General features: G+C 44.6%; 2 protein-coding genes across 2 annotated transcripts in view; one reads left to right on the forward strand and one right to left on the reverse strand.

Annotated features, from left to right (window-relative positions):
* The window catches only part of rell1 (RELT like 1), a 36,959-nt gene extending 26,463 nt beyond the window's left edge, over nucleotides 1-10,496 (forward strand). Inside the window, exons 5-8 of the mRNA XM_029759775.1 lie at nucleotides 6,377-6,613; nucleotides 7,603-7,744; nucleotides 8,096-8,139; nucleotides 8,247-10,496. Of these exons, the coding sequence (XP_029615635.1) occupies nucleotides 6,377-6,613; nucleotides 7,603-7,744; nucleotides 8,096-8,128 (412 nt within the window). The 3' untranslated portion in view covers nucleotides 8,129-8,139; nucleotides 8,247-10,496. The remainder of the gene's footprint in view (nucleotides 1-6,376; nucleotides 6,614-7,602; nucleotides 7,745-8,095; nucleotides 8,140-8,246) is intronic.
* A 6,249-nt stretch (nucleotides 10,497-16,745) lies between these two features.
* Nucleotides 16,746-24,654, reverse strand: part of zgc:194930 (uncharacterized) — a 29,229-nt gene continuing 21,320 nt past the window's right edge. The window contains exon 3 of the mRNA XM_029759776.1: nucleotides 16,746-18,701. Within this exon, the coding sequence (XP_029615636.1) occupies nucleotides 17,855-18,701 (847 nt within the window). The 3' untranslated portion in view covers nucleotides 16,746-17,854. The remainder of the gene's footprint in view (nucleotides 18,702-24,654) is intronic.

A 24,654-nucleotide genomic window follows, 5' to 3' on the forward strand; every position in this document is an offset into this window, starting at 1 on the left:
CACTACCACTACTACCACCACCATCACTAAACTGTTATCATTACCATTACCACCCATACCACTACCACTACTACTACTACTACCACCACCACCATCACTAAACTGCTATCATTACCATTACTACCCATACCACTACCACTACTACTACTACTACCACCACCACCATCACTATACTGCTATCATTACCATTACCACCCATACCACTACCACTACTACTACCACCACCATCACTATACTGCTATCATTACCATTACCACCCATACCACTACCACTACTACTACCACCACCATCACTATACTGCTATCATTACCATTACCACCCATACCACTACCACTACTACTACTACTACCACCACCACCATCACTAAACTGCTATCATTACCATTACCACCCATACCACTACCACTACTACTACTACTACCACCATCACTAAACTGCTATCATTACCATTACCACCCATACCACTACCACTACTACTACTACTACCACCATCACTAAACTATTATCATTACCATTACCACCCATACCACTACCACCATCACTAAACTGCTATCATTACCATTACCACCCATACCACTACCACCATCACTAAACTGCTATCATTACCATTACCACCCATAACACTACTATTTGAAATGATAAACAACAATAATAACAGTAATAACAATAATAGTAATAATAAGTAAGTTACTGTTTACTATGCAGATGTTATTATTCAGTGTCCCTCAGGCTGTGGCAGGCAAATACATATTTGGCTGCAAGAGGAGCCATTGCTCCTTCGCCCATGAGTATTCTTAGTTTTTCCTCTGGGTTTAATAAGTTCAAATTTGGAATAAATGTAGTCATTTCTGTGAATAAGGAATCTCTTTGTGAGGAATATTTATCACAGTAAAGGAGAAAGTGCATCTCTGTCTCTACCTCCCCTGTCGTGCAGTGACCACATACACGCTCCTGTTTGGGTAGCCATGTCTTTTTATGTCTGCCGGTTTCTATTGCCAATCGGTGGTCACTCAGCCTGTACTTGGTAAGGATCTGTCTCTGCCAGGTGGTCACTCAGCCTGTACTTGGTAAGGATCTGTCTCTGCCAGGTGGTCACTCAGCCTGTACTTGGTAAGGATCTGTCTCTGCCAGGTGGTCACTCAGCCTGTACTTGGTAAGGATCTGTCTCTGCCAGGTGGTCACTCAGCCTGTACTTGGTAAGGATCTGTCTCTGCCAGGTGGTCACTCAGCCTGTACTTGGTAAGGATCTGTCTCTGCCAGGTGGTCACTCAGCCTGTACTTGGTAAGGATCTGTCTCTGCCAGGTATTCACTCAGCCTGTACTTGGTAAGCATCTGTCTCGGCCAGGTGGTCACTCAGCCTGTACTTGGTAAGCATCTGTCTCTGCCAGGTGGTCACTCAGCCTGTACTTGGTAAGCATCTGTCTCTGCCAGGTGGTCACTCAGCCTGTACTTGGTAAGGATCTGTCTCTGCCAGGTGGTCACTCAGCCTGTACTTGGTAAGGATCTGTCTCTGCCAGGTGGTCACTCAGCCTGTACTTGGTAAGGATCTGTCTCTGCCAGGTGGTCACTCAGCCTGTACTTGGTAAGGATCTGTCTCTGCCAGGTGGTCACTCAGCCTGTACTTGGTAAGGATCTGTCTCTGCCAGGTGGTCACTCAGCCTGTACTTGGTAAGGATCTGTCTCTGCCAGGTGGTCACTCAGCCTGTACTTGGTAAGGATCTGTCTCTGCTTCGTATCTCTGACAGAGTAGAGATAATCAGCCAATTCATATTCTCTGTTTAGGGTCAGATAGCAATTTAGTCGGCTTTGGGATTTTGTTTCGTTTTTCCAATGTTGTAAATATGAGTCCTTTGATTGGTTCATGATTTTGTTTATTTGAATTCTTTCTTTTGAAGCAGTGCTGGTGTCAGCTTGGTTGGTGAGGTCCAACACCAGCTGACTGAGAGGGCACGTTTCTAGGCTCAGCTCTTGGGTTTGAAGTGCTTTAAATTGCAGACTTCAATTTGGACAAAATTTTTATGATCTTTTCTGTATTTTCATTACTACTGAAATGCTGCCAATTCTGCCCTACATGCATTAGTTGGTGTATTTCTCTGGACTTGTAGGATTTTCTGACAGAATTCTGCATGTAGGGCTTCAATTGGATGTTTGTCCCACATTTTAAAGTCCAGTTTATTGAGTGGCCCCCAAACCTCACTTCCGTAAAGAGCTATTGGTAGGATTACACTGTCAAATATTTTGGTCCAAATTCTAATTGGAATGTTGATTTTGAATAATTTCATTTTTATTGCATACAATGCTCTGCGGGCTTTTTCTTTGAGTGCATTCACTGCCATATTAAAGTTTCCCGATGCAGATATGGTCAGACCGAGGTAGGTGTAATTTTTAGTGTGTTCAATGATGGTGTTGTTCAGGGTGAATTTATATTTGTGTTTCTGACATCTGGTTTTCTTATTTTTTTGTGAAATTTCGTTTTTTGGAAATTTACTGCCAGGGCCCAATTATGGCAATATTGCTTTAGAATATTAATGTTCTGTTGAAGACCTTCTTTGAAGACCTTCTTTGGTTGGTGATAGAAGTACCAAGTCATCAGCATATAGCAGGTATTTCACCTCTGTGTCAAATAGTGTGAGTCCTGGGGCTGGAGAATGGTCCCACATGTCTACTAATTCATTGACATAAATGTTGAAAAGGTTTGGAATCAAACTGCAGCCTTGTCTCACACCTCGACATTGTGAAAATAATTCTGTTCTTTGGTTTTTGATTTTTATTGCACATTTGTTTTCTGTGTACATACATTTTATTAAGTCATACACCTTACTACCAAGCCCACTTTGGAGAATTTTGTAGAATAGCCCTTCGTGCCAAATAGAATCAAATGCTTTTTTAAAGTCAATAAAGCAAGCAAAGATTTTGCCCTCTTTTTTTTTTTTTTGGTGGACGTGTTTATTAATTAGTGTGTGTAAGGTGTGTGTATATATGGTCAGTAGTGCGATGGTTAGGGAGAAAGCCAATTTGACATTTACTTATTACATTTTTTTTTCTTGAAGAAAGGTTTGAATTCTTGAATTCAAAATGCTACAGAAAACCTTTCCCAAGTTACTGTTTACGCAAATTCCCCTGTAATTATTGGGGTCTGATTTTTGTCTCCACTTTTGTGGATAGGGGAGATGAGCCCCTGGTTCCAGACATCAGGGAAGCAGACAGAAGTTAAAACCATGTTGAACAATTTAAGCACAGCATTTTGCAACTCAGGTGTGCTGTTTTTCAGCATTTCATTTCTGATGTTGTCTAGACCACAAGCCTTCTTTGATTTAATAGATTTGAGCTTTTCATTTAGTTCTTGTTGGGTTATTGGGTAATCTAATGGATTTTGGTTGTTTTAAATGACTGATTCAAGGATGTTCAATTTTTCTTTAATTTATAATTGGTTCTGTTGTAAGTCTTTCTGTGGGATGTTTTTGTATAGATTATCAAAATAAGTTGTCCAAATTCCTACATCTTGTATGGCTAATTCTTGTGGCTTTGTTGTGCTTAAATTGTTCCACATGTCCCAGAACTGATTTTGGTCAATTGCGTTTTCAATTTCATCAGGTGTCTTGTTGGTATAATTCAATTTCTTGCGTTTCAGTGTTTGTTTATACTGTTTCAAAGTATTCATATCGTAGCTCTGGGTTGTTTTGCTGCTTATGTTTTTCATTTGACATTTGTCTCAGGTGTTTTCTAATTGTTTTACATTCATTATCAAACCATTTATCAGAAACATTTTGTTTTTTGTTTCTGATGTTGCATTTCTTTGGTTTTCTCAAATTTGCTTTCGATGCTGCTTTTTGGAATATGCAGTTGATGTTTTGAGTAGCCCAATTGACACCATCTTTACTGTTTTGGTATTGTGAGTTATTGAAAAACTGTATAGAGTTCATCATTTCATTTTAGTTCAACGTTTCAATGAATCTCTCTGCACTGTTTGGAGCCCATCTGTACGATGGGTTTATGTTGTAGAGTTTATTGGGCTGTTTTTTTGAAGGAGTTTTGCCGGTTAAGTTCTTCAGAAACACGTTGATCTGACTGTGATCTGACAACGGTGTCTGTGGTCTGACAGTGAATGCACTAATGGAGGAGGGGTCGATGTCAGTGATGGCATAATTGACTACACTTGTCCCAAGAGCTGAGCAGGAAGTAAACCGACCTAAAGAGTCCCCTCTGATTCTGCCATTAAGCATGTACAGGCCTAAGGCTCGACAGAGATGCACTAACTCCTCCATTTTTGTTCAGTATTTGGTCAGGACTGTTTCTATTATTTATAATAGGGCTACTGTACAAGGAGGGGTGTCCAAATATGTGGTGGTTACCTCCCACATCATTGTAGTCAGGCTCAGAACCTGTTCTTGCATTGAAATCTCCACAAAGAAGCACTTTACCCTCTACTCTCTCTCTCTCTCTCTCTCTCTCTCTTTCTCTCTGTCGCTCGCTCGCTTTCTGTCGCTCATTCTCTCTCACTTTCTCTCTCTCTCTCTCTCTCTCTCTCTCTCTCTGTCGCTGTTTCTCTCTCTGGATGCGGTAGTTAACTTCCTGTCCTCGACTTGCTGCAGTGCTCTCGCTCTCTTCCCCCTCTCTCTCTCGCTCTCATCATTAATCCACACACTCTCAGCCCTGTTACTGTGCTAGCTCCATCCCTCTCTCCTTACCCTCTCCTCCACCATCCCTCTGTCTACATGTTTTGTCTGTGGGCTCTCCTGTTCTCCTCAGTTTTATCTCCCACTCTGAATCCCTCCTTTATCACTTCTCCCCCCTTCTCTTCAGCTGACTAAGTGTCTTGCGACAAACTAACCTATTTTTTTTTTCATGTCGCTCTCTTCCCTCTCTAGCCCTCTATCTCTCTCTCTCCCTCCCTCGTCCTTCTCTCGCTTCCTCCTTCATCAGCCAAAGCTTCCAGGACAATTTCCAAATGCTATGGTAATGGAGACAAATAAAAGTGTGGTGCTCTGATTCCCGCAGGCGCAAACAGCCACGGCGCAAACAGCCACGGCGCAAACAGCCACGGCGCAAACAGCCACGGCATGCGTCTCTGACACCACTTAAGTCGTTACACCTCTCTACACCAGGAGAACACACATTGGGTTAGTGATGGACAGTTCAGTCCTCTCTACACCGGGTGAACACACATTGGGTTAGTGATGGACAGTTCAGTCCTCTCTACACCAGGTGAACACACATTGAGTTAGTGATGCACAACAGTTCAGTCCTCTCTACACCAGGTGAACACACATTGGGTTAGTGATGGACAACAGTTCAGTCCTCTCTACACCAGGAGAACACACATTGGGTTAGTGATGCACAACAGTTCAGTCCTCTCTACACCAGGAGAACACACATTGGGTTAGTGATGCACAACAGTTCAGTCCTCTCTACACCAGGAGAACACACATTGGGTTAGTGATGGACAACAGTTCAGTCCTCTCTACACCAGGAGAACACACATTGGGTTAGTGATGGACAACAGTTCAGTCCTCTCTACACCAGGAGAACACACATTGGGTTCGTGATGGACAGTTCAGTCCTCTCTACACCAGGTGAACACACATTGGGTTAGTGATGGACAGTTCAGTCCTCTCTACACCAGGAGAACACACATTGGGTTAGTGATGGACAACAGTTCAGTCCTCTCTACACCAGGAGAACACACATTGGGTTAGTGATGGACAACAGTTCAGTCCTCTCTACACCAGGAGAACAGACACACTCCTCCACTTTACAAATACACTGAGGTTACAAAACATTATGAACACCTGCTCTTTCCACGACATACTGTAGACTGACCAGGTGAAAGCTATGATCCCTTATTGATGTTAAATCCTAATGGTTGGTATAATTTGTGTGTGTGTATAGCCAGCCGAAAGGGTACAGTACTTTGAGTTCTGGACATTTAGTGTCAAAGGGGAGGCCATCAGGTTATGAAGAGCAGAAGTCTGGACAGGGTTTATGTTTTTTGGTCACTGCTCAGCACTGAATCTCATATTTCCCACAAATAAAACGATTTGGACTAGACTTGTATTAGTGGAATCAGATGTGTTTACTACTGGGCTGTAGCTAAAACCTGCACACCATGTATCTTCCAGGACCAGGGTTCACCATCATGTCTACTAGAGTGTCTTCTACTGTCTAGAGGTTAAGAAAACATTTTTAAAAATGAAAATGTCTTGATTTGCTTATGTCGCAAGCCCAGAGTTAATACTTGGTGGAAGCGGCCATTACAGTTGTGAATTTTTGGGAATAATAGCCTGCCAACTTTGTACAACTCTCAGCAAAATGTGAAGACTGTGCTAGTGTCTGTGTCACCAGTCTGCTGGAGTTTCCTCCTTCTTTTCCTCCACAGCCAACCGCTGACTCCCACCTCCCCCACCCTCCCAGTGACCCCTATCTCACCTCGTGTCCCGGTGGGACTTGCCAAACACACCTGCAACCACCTGCATACCATCGGAGGCATGGGGGGCCTCAGCAGCGTCTGCAACCGCTGCAATCACAAGAAGTGGCCCCTGATGAGGCGTGTGTCCACCAAGAGGATAGCAGACAGGAGGAGCCACGGAGAGGTCACTGTGTTGGCTGTGGGGAGGTGAGAGATAATAAGTGGTTTCCATGTATTTCATACCATTCCACTCCAACCATTACCACGAGCCCATCCTCCCCAATTAAGGTGCCACCAACCTCCTGTGGTCTATAGAGAAGTCTGTCAGTGAGAGAGGGATGACTGTGTGTGCGTGTTTTTCTCAGAGAGCAAGACTTTTGCCCAGTTCAAGTGAAGTGTATCAAGCCGTTCCTGTAGAGTAGCTGATCTGAATGCAGAGGGACCTGGCGCTTTTTCATTTGCTCATCCAGATAAATGGAAGTGTGCGTCCGGGGCCACACTGAGCAGGGAGGGAATAGCCATTACCTGATTTTAATTGAATCTGTGTAGTGCCGTGCCAGAGTGATGTCTTGTGATGGGCTCCTCAGTGGGAGTCATAACATAGGCCCAAGAGGCCCTATCGCTCCGATAACAACACACTATACTGTATTTTATAATATACTGGTACTGATGCACGGACCGATTTGGGTTTTTACTCTCCCTTCTACAACCTGTTAAATCCACGTCAATCAGTGTAGGTGAAGGGGAGGAGACATGTTAAAGAAGGGTTTTTATGGGCCTCCCGAGTGGCGCAGTGGTCTAAGGCACTGCATCGCAGCGCTAGCTGTGCCACTAGAGATCCTGGTTCGAGTCCAGGCTCTGTCGCAGCCGCCCGGGAGACCCATGGGGGGCGGCACACAATTGGCTCAGCGTCGTCCAGGTTAGGGGAGGGTTTGGCCGGCAGGGATGTCCTTGTCCCATCGCGCACCAGCGACTCCTGTGGCGGGCCGAGCGCAGTGCACGCTGACACGGTCGGCAGGTGTACGGTGTTTCCTCAGAAGTGTATGTGCGGCTGGTTTCCGGAGAGATAAATAGATAGATATTGTAATAGTTGTCTGAGTAGTTGATTTTCTCCAGTTATTGTCAGTCGCATGTTGATTCCCATGGTGTTATGTCCTCTTTATCACCGGTGTATTGCTATGATCTATCCCTGCCAGGTTCCGGGTTACAAAGTGTGACAAGGAGAGGCCCGTCAGAGAAAGGCGAACTATGCTCAGCACAGACTCCAACGGGAGTGTGCCCACATCGCCCACAGAGAAGGAACCCTTGGAGAGCAGGACCATCTCTGAGTCACATCAGGTCTGTCTGACTACACCCGACTACACACAGGTTTTCATTCAATAGGGTCTGTCTATAGCGACATGGACCAAACTCCCAGGCATTTCTGTATTTGAATACAGTCTGTATTTGAGGCATTTTTCATTGTAACTTCCTGCATTGACTAGGTACCGGTACCCCCTGTATATAGCCTTGCTATTGTTACCTTTTTAAAATATTTTTCACTTTCGTTTATTTGGTAAAGATTTTCTTAGTGAAGTTGAAGAAGAGTTAAGGGCTAAGCTTTTCACGGTAATGTCTACACATGTTGTATTCGGCACATGTGACAAAGTTTGATTTGAAGTGTGAATTTCCTCCTCCTCTTTCCATTAGGAGCAGAACGATAAAGGAGCTGATCCAAAGTGACAGAAACCAAGGTGACTTTCTATTGGGCTCCAAAGTTCTAACCAAGCTGTGTATATTGGCCTCCTTAAGTAACATGTTCAAAATTCCTTTTGATAAAACGTCCTCATTTCCTCTACAGAGCAGCACATGGCTTCCTGAAGAGAGCCGAGGGGGGAAATATGATCATTTGCAACACTTTTTAAACCCAGAATCAGACCGTAGAGAAGCATCAGCATGCGAAGAGCAGCAGAGGCAATGCAGGGGTAAGTCCCTCCCTATCCATGCCTAGTCTCCTTTGATGGTCAGACGAGAGAAGACAGCGGTGTTGATGGTGAATTAGAGGATGAAGAAAAGCCAAGAGTTACTCTATCAAACTGGCCCTCTGTCTCGGACAAGGCAGCGGAAAGACTGTAAAGTATGGCGTGTTAGAAAGAGCCATTGTGCAGTTCATCAGACAGTGAGTCACTGGTAACGTTAATGGTGGATTTTTCCCGATTCCGCTGCCAAGGAGGAAAACCACAAACACTCACCTGACCAGGAAGTTGAGATTGCATTGAGGGTTGTGTTAGCCAAGAGCCAATAAACTGTGCACTGTGTTGGAGCCAAATACACATCTGCTAAAGGTACAATCTCTACCTGGCCTTCACATCCACTTCTGACCCACTGGGCAAAGACGGGTTGAATCGAAGTTGTTTCCACGTCATTTAAACACCCAGAATCTATGATGACGTTGAATCAACGTGAAAAACTAGTTGGATTTGCAAAAAGTCATCAACGTAAGGGAATTTATAATTTTTTTTTTTTTAAATCACCCAACTTTTTACCTAAATCCAGTGACATAGTGATTTATTTGTATAATTTTTTTTTTTTACGTTAGTTGACAACTCAAACAATAATAAATCAAAACTAGATGTTGAACTGACAGTTTACAATTGGCTCATTCCCCCCCCTCTCTCCTCTCCCCTGTAACTATTCCCCAAGTTGTTGCTGTAAATGAGGTGTTCTCAGGACTATCTAGTCCCCCCCCCTTCTAGAACTCCAATGGACTACATTAACTAGGTTGCTATGGTGAGGAGAAATTCCCTCTTCACCTTTTTTTAAAATTAATTAATCTTTTGGTTGTCACGGTGACGTATAGAACCGCTTCTGATTCCACCCCAATGAAACGACCTGTTTTTAATTGGCCATTTGACTCATCTCTTTGCCAATATTACATATGGTTTCTATTCAAAGGAACTGAACAAATCCCGTTTAAACTTCAGTAGGGGGCCTTTAAAAATGCACTTCTTTCTTGATCGATGCACAGACAGTCTTCCTTAGAACAGCTAGTATAGAGCAGCTGCCTTGTGTGTGTCTCACTGATTTTGAGTACGGTGGTATGTGGTGGAAATGTAGACTTTGTGAGAGAGAGACTTTTTTTTGTTTGTTGTTGTATTTTTCAACGTGAATCATGAGGTCAAGTGACTTGCATATCACCAGATGTTTTGTTTTCTATGGTGAATAAGGTTTTTTTAGTTCAGGACTTGGATACATGAACATTTAGAAGAAAAAAAAAATGTGGCTTTTTATCTAGAACAGGAGCTGAACCAAAATGATTATACAATGCAAAAACAAATCTATTTCTCATTGAGGAAAAGTAATGTCTTGTGTTAAAATGTAATTTATACTATAACAATTAATCTATTGACTCCCATTTGCCATGAATTGTAAACAAATGTTAAAGTATGTTCAAATGGTTACCTATACCAAAGCCAAAACTATTTTCTGGGTGGGATTACTTTTTAAGCTTTACATCCTTCAACGAGTAGGCCTACATTGACCAAACCTGAACAACGTACAACTGTACTCCAATCCAAATCTAGCATCAGACATAAAACAAAACAAAAATAGAGTTTCGACAGTCTAAAAGTATTCCCTGTGAACATCTCCTCTCCTTGCAGATGAAGGAAAAGAGGAATCCACTTAGGCTTTTGAGGAATGTCAGACCTTTTTGGCAAATTTTAAAACTGGAATGTCTTTCATCTAAGAGCTTTACAAAAACTGTTTTTGAAGATTTTCTCCAAAATGCATGTGTTTATGTGAAATGGGAATGTATCGAGTGTCTGACCTATTCAATATTATTGAATGTGTTTGTTATTTGCGCTCATGTTTGCTTTGGAGACTGTATAGTATCAATGTCTTATCACAATGGTCTGCCTTTTAAACTGTTGTATAAAAATGTATTTAGGAAATAAAGCAAACTGACTGAAAAAGTTAAATGTTTTTGCCATTTTATGTTGACAGTTGACACTAAAAAAAAAAAAAAAATGACTATAGAATTGAATGAGAATGTTTTTAAGGAGAGAGTAATATATGATGTGTTTTTAACAAATTAAATATATTAAACCAACAACTTTGTGTTTTTGAAGTCTTCTCTTCAGTAATCTTTTCTACTCTCCCTCATCCCCTCTATCACATTCTGTCTATTTTCAGTATTCAATAACCCGTCATTTTCTTTCTCGCACTCTCTCCATATCCTGCCCTCCTCGCTTTTCTCATAAAGTAAGTGATTACTTATCGCGTTTGTTTTTAATAGATGTTCTTTCCCTCGTCTTGATGTCATAGTATTGCCAGATGGAGGAGATGAAGAGATGTTTTGTTCGGACATGTAATGGCTGATCAGCTGCTCCTGACTTTTGTCAGTCACTATCAAATTCATTAACTACACACACACACACACACACACACACACACACACTGTTTCCATGGAGTTTGTGACTGTCGCACCTGTCCTTTTTTTTTTTTTTTCCTCTGCCTTTTTTTGAGTGCAACAATATCCGTAGGCGGGTTATTAGTTTTGTAACACTACTCCCCACACCACTACGCACCACACCACTACTCCCCACACCACTACGCACCACACTACAGGACATGGGATAGCATCGAGAGGACCTTGAGCAAATATTGACTCTGGTCTTGTTTGCCCTCGCTCTTACCTTGGACAAACTGGTGACACCCATCTTTCTTTCTCTCGCTCTCTCCCTTTCAATAATCTTTGTTCACATGATGTCATTATCGTACATAATAATCTTTGTTCACATGATATGTCATTACCATGCATAATACAATAGAAATATTTTAGAGGACACTTAAATCAATAGCCCGGAAATCATCCTACTAGGACAGTCTCCTCTGCTTTACGGAGCCTGCTGCTCAGTGCTGCAGGGCTGTGTTCATAAGGTCACTACAGTACCAATGTGACTCATGTTGACATGTTGTATAGTGTATCACTGATAACATTAAACATCGGATTTATCAGTGGAGGCTGGTGGGAGGTGCTATAGGAGGACGGGCTCATTGTATTGGCTGGAATGGAGTCAAATGTGGTTTCCATACAAACGTGTGTTTTGATACCGCTCCATTCATTCCGTTCCAGCCAATACAATAAGCCTGTCCTCCTATAGCTCCCCCCACCAGCCTCCACTGGTATTTATCTAGGACCCAAAGTCAGATCTCAGCTCCTGGGTGTTAGCCAAGAGGAAGAAGCCGTCAGCCCCCGGGGGAGAACTTTAAACCTTAGTGAAACATTAAGTGAGCGTGGGTAGTAGGTCTGTCTATTCAATGATTAACACCTTGCTAAAGCTTTGTGACAACAGCAATGGCCTTATAGTGGTTCACACTCACTGAGTAACCTCACCTGAGAGCTCAAGGCTTCTTCCACACTGCTTAGTAATCTCACCTGAGAGCTCAAGGCTTGTTCCACACTGCTTAGTAACCTCACCTGAGAGCTCAAGGCTTCTTCCACACTGCTTAGTAACCTCACCTGAGAGCTCAAGGCTTCTTCCACACTGCTTAGTAACCTCACCTGAGAGCTCAAGGCTTCTTCCACACTGCTTAGTAACCTCACCTGAGAGCTCAAGGCTTGTTCCACACTGCTTAGTAACCTCACCTGAGAGCTCAAGGCTTGTTCCACACTGCTTAGTAACCTCACCTGAGAGCTCAAGGCTTGTTCCACACTGCTTAGTAACCTCACCTGAGAGCTCAAGGCTTGTTCCACACTGCTTAGTAACCTCACCTGAGAGCTGAAGGTTTGTTCCACACTGCTTAGTAACCTCACCTGAGAGCTCAAGGCTTCTTCCACACTGCTTAGTAACCTCACCTGAGAGCTCAAGGCTTGTTCCACACTGCTTAGTAACCTCACCTGAGAGCTCAAGGCTTCTTCCACACTGCTTAGTAACCTCACCTGAGAGCTCAAGGCTTGTTCCACACTGCTTAGTAACCTCACCTGAGAGCTCAAGGCTTGTTCCACACTGCTTAGTAACCTCACCTGAGAGCTGAAGGTTTGTTCCACACTGCTTAGTAACCTCACCTGAGAGCTCAAGGCCTGTTCCACACTGCTTAGTAACCTCACCTGAGAGCTCAAGGCCTGTTCCACACTGCTTAGTAACCTCACCTGAGAGCTGAAGGTTTGTTCCACACTGCTTAGTAACCTCACCTGAGAGCTCAAGGCCTGTTCCACGCTCACTTAGTAACTAAGCCTGCTGCACATACAGATCTGGGACCAGGCTAACACTTCTGTGCCCTATGACTTTCCTTTTCTACGAATACCAAACACAGACATACCTTTCATAGAATCATAGTTGACAGGTTATGGGAACACATTAAACTGGGCTTATTTTAGGCACTGGGCAGTATTAATAGTTCTTTAACTGATTCTCTCTAAGTGTCAGTATTTAACTGGTGTGAAACATTAACAGAATCTCTTACGAAAGAAACACTATTCCTGCTTCCTCGTGTGCTGTTCACACTACATCTCCCAGAGGGTAGTTCACCGGGGATGTCATGTAAGTCACATGGTTAGAGAAGTGTGACTCATCCTCATCCTTAAGCTTCAATGGTTACAGTGGTCACTTTCTGGTATTAAAAACAGATTTCTCTCCCTTAACCAGGCCCCTCCTGGCCAATAGACTACCTTTAGGGTAATTATTGAAATCAGGTTCCTCCTGGCCAATAGACTACCTTTAGGGTAATTATTGAAATCAGGTTCCTCCTGGCCAATAGACTACCTTTAGGGTAATTATTGAAATCCGGTTCCTCCTGGCCAATAGACTACCTTTAGGGTAATTATTGAAATCAGGTTCCTCCTGGCCAATAGACTACCTTTAGGGTAATTATTGAAATCAGGTTCCTCCTGGCCAATAGACTACCTTTAGGGTAATTATTGAAATCAGGTTCCTCCTGGCCAATAGACTACCTTTAGGGTAATTATTGAAATCAGGTTCCTCCTGGCCAATAGACTACCTTTAGGGTAATTATTGAAATCAGGTTCCTCCTGGCCATACTAGGGTAATTATGAAATCAGGTTCCTCCTGGCCAATAGACTACCTTTAGGGTAATTATTGAAATCAGGTTCCTCCTGGCCAATAGACTACCTTTAGGGTAATTATTGAAATCAGGTTCCTCCTGGCCAATAGACTACCTTTAGGGTAATTATTGAAATCAGGTTCCTCCTGGCCAATAGACTACCTTTAGGGTAATTATTGAAATCAGGTCCCTCCTGGCCAATAGACTACCTTTAGGGTAATTATTGAAATCAGGTTCCTCCTGGCCAATAGACTACCTTTAGGGTAATTATTGAAATCAGGTTCCTCCTGGCCAATAGACTACCTTTAGGGTAATTATTGAAATCAGGTTCCTCCTGGCCAATAGACTACCTTTAGGGTAATTATTGAAATCAGGTTCCTCCTGGCCAATAGACTACCTTTAGGGTAATTATTGAAATCAGGTTCCTCCTGGCCAATAGACTACCTTTAGGGTAATTATTGAAATCAGGTCCCTCCTGGCCAATAGACTACCTTTAGGGTAATTATTGAAATCAGGTTCCTCCTGGCCAATAGACTACCTTTAGGGTAATTATTGAAATCAGGTTCCTCCTGGCCAATAGACTACCTTTAGGGTAATTATTGAAATCAGGTTCCTCCTGGCCAATAGACTACCTTTAGGGTAATTATTGAAATCAGGTCCCTCCTGGCCAATAGACTACCTTTAGGGTAATTATTGAAATCCGGTCCCTCCTGGCCAATAGACTACCTTTAGGGTAATTATTGAAATCAGGTTCCTCCTGGCCAATAGACTACCTTTAGGGTAATTATTGAAATCAGGTTCCTCCTGGCCAATAGACTACCTTTAGGGTAATTATTGAAATCAGGTTCCTCCTGGCCAATAGACTACCTTTAGGGTAATTATTGAAGTTATTTGAGCTATCCCTTTAAGTAACCTGTTCGTAAGTATCGATCACATCACTCCAAACCCAAAAGCCTTGAGAAAAATTCATTTGAAATGTACACTCCATACCTTTCTAACGCAATGTACACTGGGAACTAATTAAAACATCAGACTGTCCGTCTAACACTGTAATCATACATCACCGGTGCCAACAATTTATTTTCATGGTTATTTTATTTATGAGAATTTTACAGAGATCGTACAATACATTTCTGACCCACTGTAGTCCGTGCTTCTTCACAAGGATACTGTGCTGTTTATATCATGGAAAATAGACAATCTACTGTACAGGTTGGACAGACAAGCTCCGTTAACTCTTCAACATAGAGATTTCTACCTGACCGTCAACCCCAGGCGTCAGTGTTGAAACTGTAACCCTATTGTTAATACACATTCATACGTACACACACACACACACACACACACACACACACACACACACACACACACACACACAAACACACACACACACACACACACACACACACACACACACACACACACACACACACACACACACACCAAAAGTAGACCCCAAGACGGCTGAAGGGGTAGTAGTTAATTTAACCTGCACTGTGACATCACAGACCATGAAACCCCCTACTGTCACTCACTCACTCACTCATTCACTCACGCACACAGGCAGGCAGGCAGTCACTCAGTCAGTCACTCAGTCATTCACTCAGTCACTCACGCACACAGGCAGGCAGGCAGGCAGTCACTCAGTCAGTCACTCAGTCAATCACTCAGGCAGGCAGTCACTCACGCACACAGTCACTCAGTCAATCACTCAGGCAGGCAGTCACTCAGTCAGTCACTCAGTCAATCACTCAGGCAGGCAGTCACTCAGTCATTCACTCAGTCACTCACGCACACAGTCACTCAGTCAATCACTCAGGCAGGCAGTCACTCACTCAGGCAGTCAGTCAGTCAGTCACTCAGGAAGTCACTCAGTCAATCACTCAGGCAGTCACGCACACAGGCAGGCAGGCAGTCACTTAGTCAGTCACTCAGTCATTCACTCAGTCACTCACGCACACAGGCAGGCAGGCAGTCACTCAGTCAGTCACTCAGTCAATCACTCAGGCAGGCAGTCACTCAGTCAGTCACTCAGTCAATCACTCAGGCAGGCAGTCACTCAGTCATTCACCCAGTCACTCACGCACACAGTCACTCAGTCAATCACTCAGGCAGGCAGTCACTCACTCAGGCAGTCAGTCAGTCACTCAGGCAGTCAGTCAGTCAGTCACTCAGGAAGTCACTCAGTCAATCACTCAGGCAGTCACGCACACAGGCAGGCAGGCAGTCACTCACTCAGGCAGTCAGTCAGTCAGTCACTCAGGAAGTCAGTCAGTCAGTCAGTCAGTTAATCAGGCAGGCAGGCAGTCAGTCAGGCAGTCAGTAGTAAGATTAACTGTGGTGCTGCTGAGTGAGCTGTTATTACATCATGTAACCTCTCTGGGAGGGTTCAGTAGCTGAGTCAGACGGGCACATTTCGGGTTTCCTTCTAATAAAACAAGCAAGTTTACACCTCAAACAGCAGATCAGATGATAACCTCTGTTTGAGCAGTCACTTTGGGCACCTTGACAAAGGGGTTGATATTGTGGAGTTGATATGGAGATATTAAGAGGAAGGCCACTGTTATATGTTAAAACAGAAGCAACACTGTAATACCACAGAAACAGATGCTCCCCCCCAAAAAAACCAAAACAGCGTCTAACAGCGAGAGGGATGGTGTGTGATTAAACGAAGACAAACGGAGACAAACACTCAGTAAAGGAAAGGAGATGGGAGAGATAAATGTGGCTAAAAAAGAAACATCACAAGATTGGGATTTTTCTGTGTCTCCTCTCCTACTGCGAGGGGAGGTTGGGAGAGACACACTAATAGCTATCATGTGGTGAGCTAAAGTTAGCACGTTCACCGCCTTAGCCCGGGTGGAATCAGGTGTTTGTGAGTCCCTGGCGTCTCCTTTTGGCCTGAGTAACACTCCAAGGGCCTTAGTTAGGCCTGGTCCCAGGGCTCTGGTGGCAAGGAATATCAGAGAAACATTTCAGCTTTGATCTCCTAAACACACACACACACACACACACACACACACACACACACACACACACACACACACACACACACACACACACACACACACACACACACACACACACACACACACACACACACACACACACACCCCAAGTCTACACAGGTGTTAACAGGGTGGGTTTTGTATTTGTTGCACATCCTTGAGAGAGATGGAGCGATTGGATCTGGTAGAAAGAGACCGGGAAAAGGAAAGAGTTTGAGAAAAGGGAGAGGGCTGTGTACGAGATGAATATCGCGATTTGTGAGCGACCAGAGAAACATGGCCAATTCTTTTTTTAAATATTGTGCCCCTGAAAACATCTGCGCTTTGATTTAAAAATAATTTAAGGCTTCTTGGCAGTACATAGCAAATTAAACTTCTAAATGCATTTTATGTACATATACATTTGAATAGAAATGATTTTGGCAAACAAACAATGACTTTAAAAAGATAGTCCCGATAAAAAAAATAAATCTATATAGTTTTCATTCATTGAAACAAAGACCCATCACAAATGTGGAATGTTTACATTAGAGGGAAAACAGGATACAGAGATGCTACGTATATCTGTGATATATACCTACTTCCTGTTGTAAGGTCTCATGAGGTCAGCCCAGTATGATCCACAACAACGGGAGGTTGTAAAGTGAACTAACGTCAACAACAACCCCTGTGACTACCTCTCTCTATGGTCTTTATCATGTCTGCTCTCCTCCCCGAAGTTTGAGAAATGACTCTGACATAGCCTGGGTACCAGTCTGTTTAGCTAACATTACACTCCTTGCACTGTGTCATTGCGAAAGGAGTGGAATCTTAGCTAAACAGACTCTGACAAGCCATCGCTGACATGTATTGAACCAGAAAAGTCTGGGCCAACCAGTCATTATATAAATAACGTAGTAAAACAGGTAAACAACAACAACATGGATACGATACACCAATAGGTAGCTGGAGATGACCTGTCAATGTGTTTATATAATGAAGCACAGTAAGCTCCCTGAAGACAAACAAAGCCATGGCAAGTACTGTATGCCCCCTGAATAGAACATTTTATAGAACAGAATATAGGGATACAAGTTCTAGAAGCAGTGCAGAGCTGCATTTTATAGAACGGAATATAGAGATATAACTTCTAGAAGCTGTGTTGGTGGAACATAGAAATGTAGACTGTACAGCTGAAGACCAGGAAGTTTAATATGTATCATATATTGGGGAGCAGGACACAGGGAATATTCACAGTCGAGCACCAAGAGTCTTCTCTCCTTCCCCTGAGAGTACAGACAACATTGATATACCCATGTGACATGTTAAAAGATACATCAGAATCTCCTCGTTGGGCCACATCAGATATTGAAGCTGAATAGATTGTGTTTTTTGGACTATTAAGAGGTTTTATCAGTTAGTCCTCGTAGTCCTCCCCGGCCGTCGCTGCCTCTAGAGCTGCCAGAGCTTCCGCCACCATAGAGTCTGTGACGCTCTGCACGTCATCGTCTTCCCCTTCCTTCCCCTCATCCTCGCTCTTCTTCACTGAGATCCCGATCCCATTCTCTATGGTAGTGGCGTCCGGCACCCCCCTATCGTCGTTTGTGTCTGCCGAGGAAAGGCTAGTCGTACTGGTTTGAATGTCCGCAGACAGGACACTCTGCTCATCTCCCGTGTCGCCCAGGTACTCCGGCGTGCCCCCCACCCCCTCGTCCAGCTCATCCACTGATGAGGTGTTGCACCCCACCCCATACCTGTCCCCGATGGAGGGGTCCGAGACGTTCCGGACCATCCTAATCTTGTCTGGGTGAGAGTCAGTGTCACCTGAGTGGGTCAGATTGAGAGTAAGATCCAGGGAGGCTGTGTTGGGAGAGACTCGGACTAGATTGAGGCCCTTGGATGGAGCTTGTCTTGGCACCTGGCCCTCTGGATGGAGGATATACAGACCCCCACCACCCTCCCCCACACGAGGCTTGCCTGCCTGCCCCGTGCCCAACTCCCTCTCTGGGTTGGTGGGCACGGCGTGGAGCTTGTTGATGTGGTTGTTGATGTGGTTGTTGTCAATCTCCAGCTTGAGGCTTCCGCCACCTCCTCTTTCGGTGTACTTGTTGCTGAAGCCCAGGTTGTGGAAGCCCTGGTTCTGCTTGATGTTGAACTGGTTCCCGCTGTCTCCTGGTAAGTGGTGGGGCTGGTAGAGGGAGCTCTCAGCCGGGTCCCTCTTCCTGCCGTGGGCGTCCACCGGAGCGGTCGGATCATAGATGTAACTGAGAGAGAGAGGAAAGAAGAGAACAAGAGGGAGGAAGGAATAAATAAAGATATATATATATATATATAGAGAGAGAGAGAGAGAGAGAGAGAGAGAGAAAGGGAAGATAGTGATCATTAGATGCAGAGAAAGACAAACAAATAGATGCATGTTAATCAGTAGTTTACATTTATTCACAAATGGGATTAAATCAAATAACATTTATCAGTGGAATCTGTGTTCTATAGAACAGTCTCTGTGTTCTATAAAACAGTGGTCTCTGTGTTCTATAAAACAGTCTCTGTGTTCTATAAAACAGTGGTCTCTGTGTTCTATAAAACAGTGGTCTCTGTGTTCTATAAAACAGTGGTCTCTGTGTTCTATAAAACAGTGGTCTCTGTGTTCTATAAAACAGTGGTCTCTGTGTTCTATAAAACAGTGGTCTCTGTGTTCTATAAAACAGTCTCTGTGTTCTATAAAACAGTGGTCTCTGTGTTCTATAAAACAGTGGTCTCTGTGTTCTATAAAACAGTCTCTGTGTTCTATAAAACAGTGGTCTCTGTGTTCTATAAAACAGTCTCTGTGTTCTATAAAACAGTGGTCTCTGTGTTCTATAAAACAGTCTCTGTGTTCTATAAAACAGTGGTCTCTGTGTTCTATAAAACAGTGGTCTCTGTGTTCTATAAAACAGTGGTCTCTGTGTTCTATAAAACAGTGGTCTCTGTGTTCTATAAAACAGTGGTCTGGCAGACTATTTACATTGATGGACACAGCAGGCTCTGGGTGTCAGCTTTGCCTGATTACACACACACACACACACACACACACACACACACACACACACACACACACACACACACACACACACACACACACACACACACACACACACACACACACACCCCTTTGGTCAAGATCCTATTTGCATGAGCAACGTCAACAACAGGATCTGTGAAGAAGGATACCAGTGGTTTGAGAGAACTCATACAGAGCAGAGGAAGCTGATGCAGAGGAAGCTGATGCGGAGGAAGCTGATGCAGAGGAAGCTGATGCAGAGGAAGCTGATGCAGAGGAAGCTGATGCAGAGGAAGCTGATGCAGGGGAAGCTGATGCAGAGGAAGCTGATGCAGAGGAAGCTGATGCAGAGGAAGCTGATGCAGAGGAAGCTGATGCAGAGGAAGCTGATGCAGGGGAAGCTGATGCAGGGGAAGCTGATGCAGAGGAAGCTGATGCAGAGGAAGCTGATGCAGAGGAAGCTGATGCAGGGGAAGCTGATGCAGAGGAAGCTGATGCAGAGGAAGCTGATGCAGAGGAAGCTGATGCAGAGGAAGCTGATGCAGGGAAGCTGATGCAGGGAAGCTGATGCAGAGGAAGCTGATGCAGAGGAAGCTTGATGCAGAGGAAGCTGATGCAGAGGAAGCTGATGCAGAGGAAGCTGATGCAGAGGAAGCTGATGCAGAGGAAGCTGATGCAGAGGAAGCTGATGCAGAGGAAGCTGATGCAGAGGAAGCTGATGCAGAGGAAGCTGATGCAGAGGAAGCTGATGCAGAGGAAGCTGATGCAGAGGAAGCTGATGCAGAGGAAGCTGATGCAGAGGAAGCTGATGCAGGGGAAGCTGATGCAGAGGAAGCTGATGCAGGGGAAGCTGATGCAGAGGAAGCTGATGCAGGGGAAGCTGATGCAGAGGAAGCTGATGCAGGGGAAGCTGATGCAGAGGAAGCTGATGCAGAGGAAGCTGATGCAGAGGAAGCTGATGCAGAGGAAGCTGATGCAGAGGAAGCTGATGCAGAGGAAGCTGATGCAGGGAAGCTGATGCAGAGGAAGCTGATGCAGAGGAAGCTGATGCAGAGGAAGCTGATGCAGAGGAAGCTGATGCAGAGGAAGCTGATGCAGAGGAAGCTGATGCAGAGGAAGCTGATGCAGAGGAAGCTGATGCAGGGGAAGCTGATGCAGAGGAAGCTGATGCAGGGGAAGCTGATGCAGAGGAAGCTGATGCAGGGGAAGCTGATGCAGAGGAAGCTGATGCAGGGGAAGCTGATGCAGGGGAAGCTGATGCGGAGGAAGCTGATGCAGGGGAAGCTGATGCAGGGGAAGCTGATGCAGAGGAAGCTGATGCAGGGGAAGCTGATGCAGGGGAAGCTGATGCAGAGGAAGCTGATGCAGGGGAAGCTGATGCGGAGGAAGCTGATGCAGGGGAAGCTGATGCGGAGGAAGCTGATGCAGGGGAAGCTGATGCGGAGGAAGCTGATGCAGGGGAAGCTGATGCAGGGGAAGCTGATGCAGAGGAAGCTGATGCAGGGGAAGCTGATGCAGGGGAAGCTGATGCAGAGGAAGCTGATGCAGGGGAAGCTGATGCAGGGGAAGCTGATGCAGAGGAAGCTGATGCAGAGGAAGCTGATGCAGGGAAAGCTGATGCAGGGGAAGCTGATGCAGGGGAAGCTGATGCAGGGGAAGCTGATGCAGAGGAAGCTGATGCGGAGGTATCCCTGACTGAGTGTCCTTTCCAAAATATCAGCGAAACAGAGGGAGACAGATGAAAACAGGTACAACCCCCACTCTTACACTAGCCCAAGCCAATGGCATGTACCAGATGCTCAGCAGGCTCTGCTCACACTTACTGGCCTGAGGCCAAACCACACAACTAACAACATTGGACACTTTATGGAACACAAAGCCTTCACTATCTCATCCTGAAATATCCAAGGTCTGAGGTCATCTGCCTTTGGCCTAAAGAGCAGGAACCTGGACTTTACCAAAGAAATCGCAAATAAAACATTGTCATCCTACAAAAACCTGGTATAGAGGAGATGGACCCACTGGTTGCCCTCTAGGTTACAGAGAGCTGGTAGTCCCATCCACCAAACTACCAGGTGTGAAACAGGGTATAGAGGAGATGGACCCACTGGTTGCCCTCTAGGTTACAGAGAGCTGGTAGTCCCATCCACCAAACTACCAGGTGGGTGGTATAGAGGAGATGGACCCACTGGTTTCTCTCTAGGTTACAGAGAGCTGGTAGTCCCATCCACCAAACTACCAGGTGTGAAACAGGGTATAGAGGAGATGGACCCACTGGTTTCTCTCTAGGTTACAGAGAGCTGGTAGTCCCATCCACCAAACTACCAGGTGTGAAACAGGGTATAGAGGAGATGGACCCACTGGTTTCTCTCTAGGTTACAGAGAGCTGGTAGTCCCATTCACCAAACTACCAGGTGTGAAACATGGTATAGAGGAGACAGATCCACTGGTTGCCCTCTAGGTTACAGAGAGCTGGTAGTCCCATCCACCAAACTACCAGGTGTGAAACAGGGAAGAGACTCAGGGGGTATGCTAATTTGGTATAGAGCAGACCTAACTCATTCTATTAAATAAATCAAAACAGGAACATTTTACATTTGGCTAGAAATTCAAAAGGAAATGATCTCAACAGAGAAAAATGTCCTCCTGTCTGCTACCTATATCCACCCACTAGAATCCCCATACTTTAATGAAGACAGATTCTCCATCCTGGAGGGGGATATCAATCATTTACAGGCTCAGGGACATGTACTAGTCTGTGGTGACCTAAATAATAGAATTGGACAATAACCTGACACCCTCAGCGCACAGGGGGACAAACACCTGCCTGGAGGTGACAGCATTCCCTCCTCCATATTCCCCCCTAGGCACAACTATGACAACATAACCAACAAAAACAGGTCACAACTCCTGCAGCTCTGTCGCACGCTGGGTATGTACAATGGGGGGAAAAGTATTTGATCCCCTGCTGAATATGTACATTTGCCCACTGATAAAGGAAGGATCAGTCTATAATTTTAATGGTATGTTTATTTGAACAGTGAGAGACAGAATAACAACAAAAATATCCAGAAAAACGCATGTAAAAAATGTTATACATTGATTTGCATTTTAATGAGGGAAATAAGTAGTTGACCCCCTCTCAATCAGAAAGATTTCTGGCTCCCAGGTGTCTTTTATACAGGTAACGAGCTGAGATTAGGAGCACACTCTTAAAGGGAGTGCTCCTAATCTCAGCTTGTTACCTGTATAAAAGACACCTGTCCACAGAAGCAATCAATCAATCAGATTCCAAACTCTCCACCATGGCCAAGACCAAAGAGCTCTCCAAGGATGTCAGGGACAAGATTGTAGACCTACACAAGGCTGGAATGGGCTACAAGACCATCGCCAAGCAGCTTGGTAAGAAGGTCACAACATTTGGTACGATTATTCGCAAATGGAAGAAACACAAAAGAACTGTCAATATCCCTCGGCCTGGGGCTTCATGCAAGATCTCACCTCGTGGGGTTGCAATGATCATGAGAATGGTGAGGAATCAGCCCAGAACTACACGGGAGGATCTTGTCAATGATCAAGGCAGCTGGGACCATAGTCACCAAGAAAACAATTGGTAACACACTACACCGTGAAGGACTGAAATCCTGCAGCGCCCGCAAGGTCCCCCTGCTCAAGAATACATATACATGCCCGTCTGAAGTTCGCCAATGAACATCTGAATGATTCAGAGGACAACTGGGTGAAAGTGTTGTGGTCAGATGAGACCAAAATAGAGCTCTTTGGCATCAACTCAACTCGACGTGTTTGGAGGAGGAGGAATGCTGCCTATGACCCCAAGAACACCATCTCCACCGTCAAACATGGAGGTGGAAACATTATGCTTTGGGGGTGTTTTTCTGCTAAGGGGACAGGACAACTTCACCGCATCAAAGGGAGGATGGACTGGGCCATGTATCATCAAATCTTGGGTGAGAACATCCTTCCCTCAACCAGGGCATTGAAAATGGGTCGTGGATGGGTATTCCAGCATGACAATGACCCAAAACACACGGCCAAGGCAACAAAGGAGTGGCTCAAGAAGAAGCACATTAAGGTCCTGGAGTGGCCTAGCCAGTCTCCAGACCTTAATCCCATAGAAAATCTGTGGAGGGAGCTGAAGGTTCGAGTTGCCAAACGTCAGCCTCGAAACCTTAATGACTTGGAGAAGATCTGCAAAGAGGAGTGGGACAAAATCCCTCCTGAGATGTCTGCAAACCTGGTGGCCAACTACAAGAAACGTCTGACCTCTGTGATTGCGAACAAGGGTTTTGCCACCAAGTACTAAGTCATGTTTTGCAGAGGGGTCAAATACTTATTTCCCTCATTAAAATGAAAATCATTTTATAACATTTTTGACATGCGGTTTTCTGGATATTTTTGTTGTTATTCTGTCTCTCACTGTTCAAATAAACCTACCATTAAAATTATAGACTGATCACTTCTTTATCAGTGGGCAAACGTACAAAATCAGCAGGGGATCAAATACTTTTTTCCCTCACTGTACATAGTTAATGGTAGGCTTCGAGGGGACTCCTATGGTATGTACACTTATACCTCTCTCCATGCCATCTCCTGGCAGTAGTACTGTAGACTACATTATAACCAACCTCAACCCAGTCTCTTAGAGCTTTCACAGTCAGCCCACTGACACCCCTATCAGACCACATCAAAATCACAGTCTACTTGAACAGAGCAATACTGACCACTGTGACTGACCCAAACTTAAGGAAAGCTTTGACTATGTACATACTCAGTGAGCATAGCCTTGTTGTTGAGAGAGACCGCCGAAGGCAGACCTGGCTGTCAAGAGAAGACAGGCTATGTGCACACTGCCCACAAAATGAGGTGGAAACTGAGCTGCACTTCCTAACCTCCTGTCAAATGAATGACCATATTAGAGAAACATATTTCCCTCAGATTACACAGACCCACAAAGAATTAGAAAACAAACCCAATTTTGATAAACTCCCATATCTACTGGGTGAAAAACCACAGTGTGCCATCACAGCAGCTAGATTTGTGACCTGTTGCCACAAGAAAAGGGCAACCAGTGAATAACAAACACCATTGTAAATACAACCCATATTTATGTTTATTTATTTCCCCCTTTGCACTTTAACAAGGATACCATCAACACT

This window comes from Salmo trutta, chromosome 8 (genome assembly GCF_901001165.1).
Source record: "Salmo trutta chromosome 8, fSalTru1.1, whole genome shotgun sequence".
NCBI classification, from domain to species: domain Eukaryota; kingdom Metazoa; phylum Chordata; class Actinopteri; order Salmoniformes; family Salmonidae; genus Salmo; species Salmo trutta.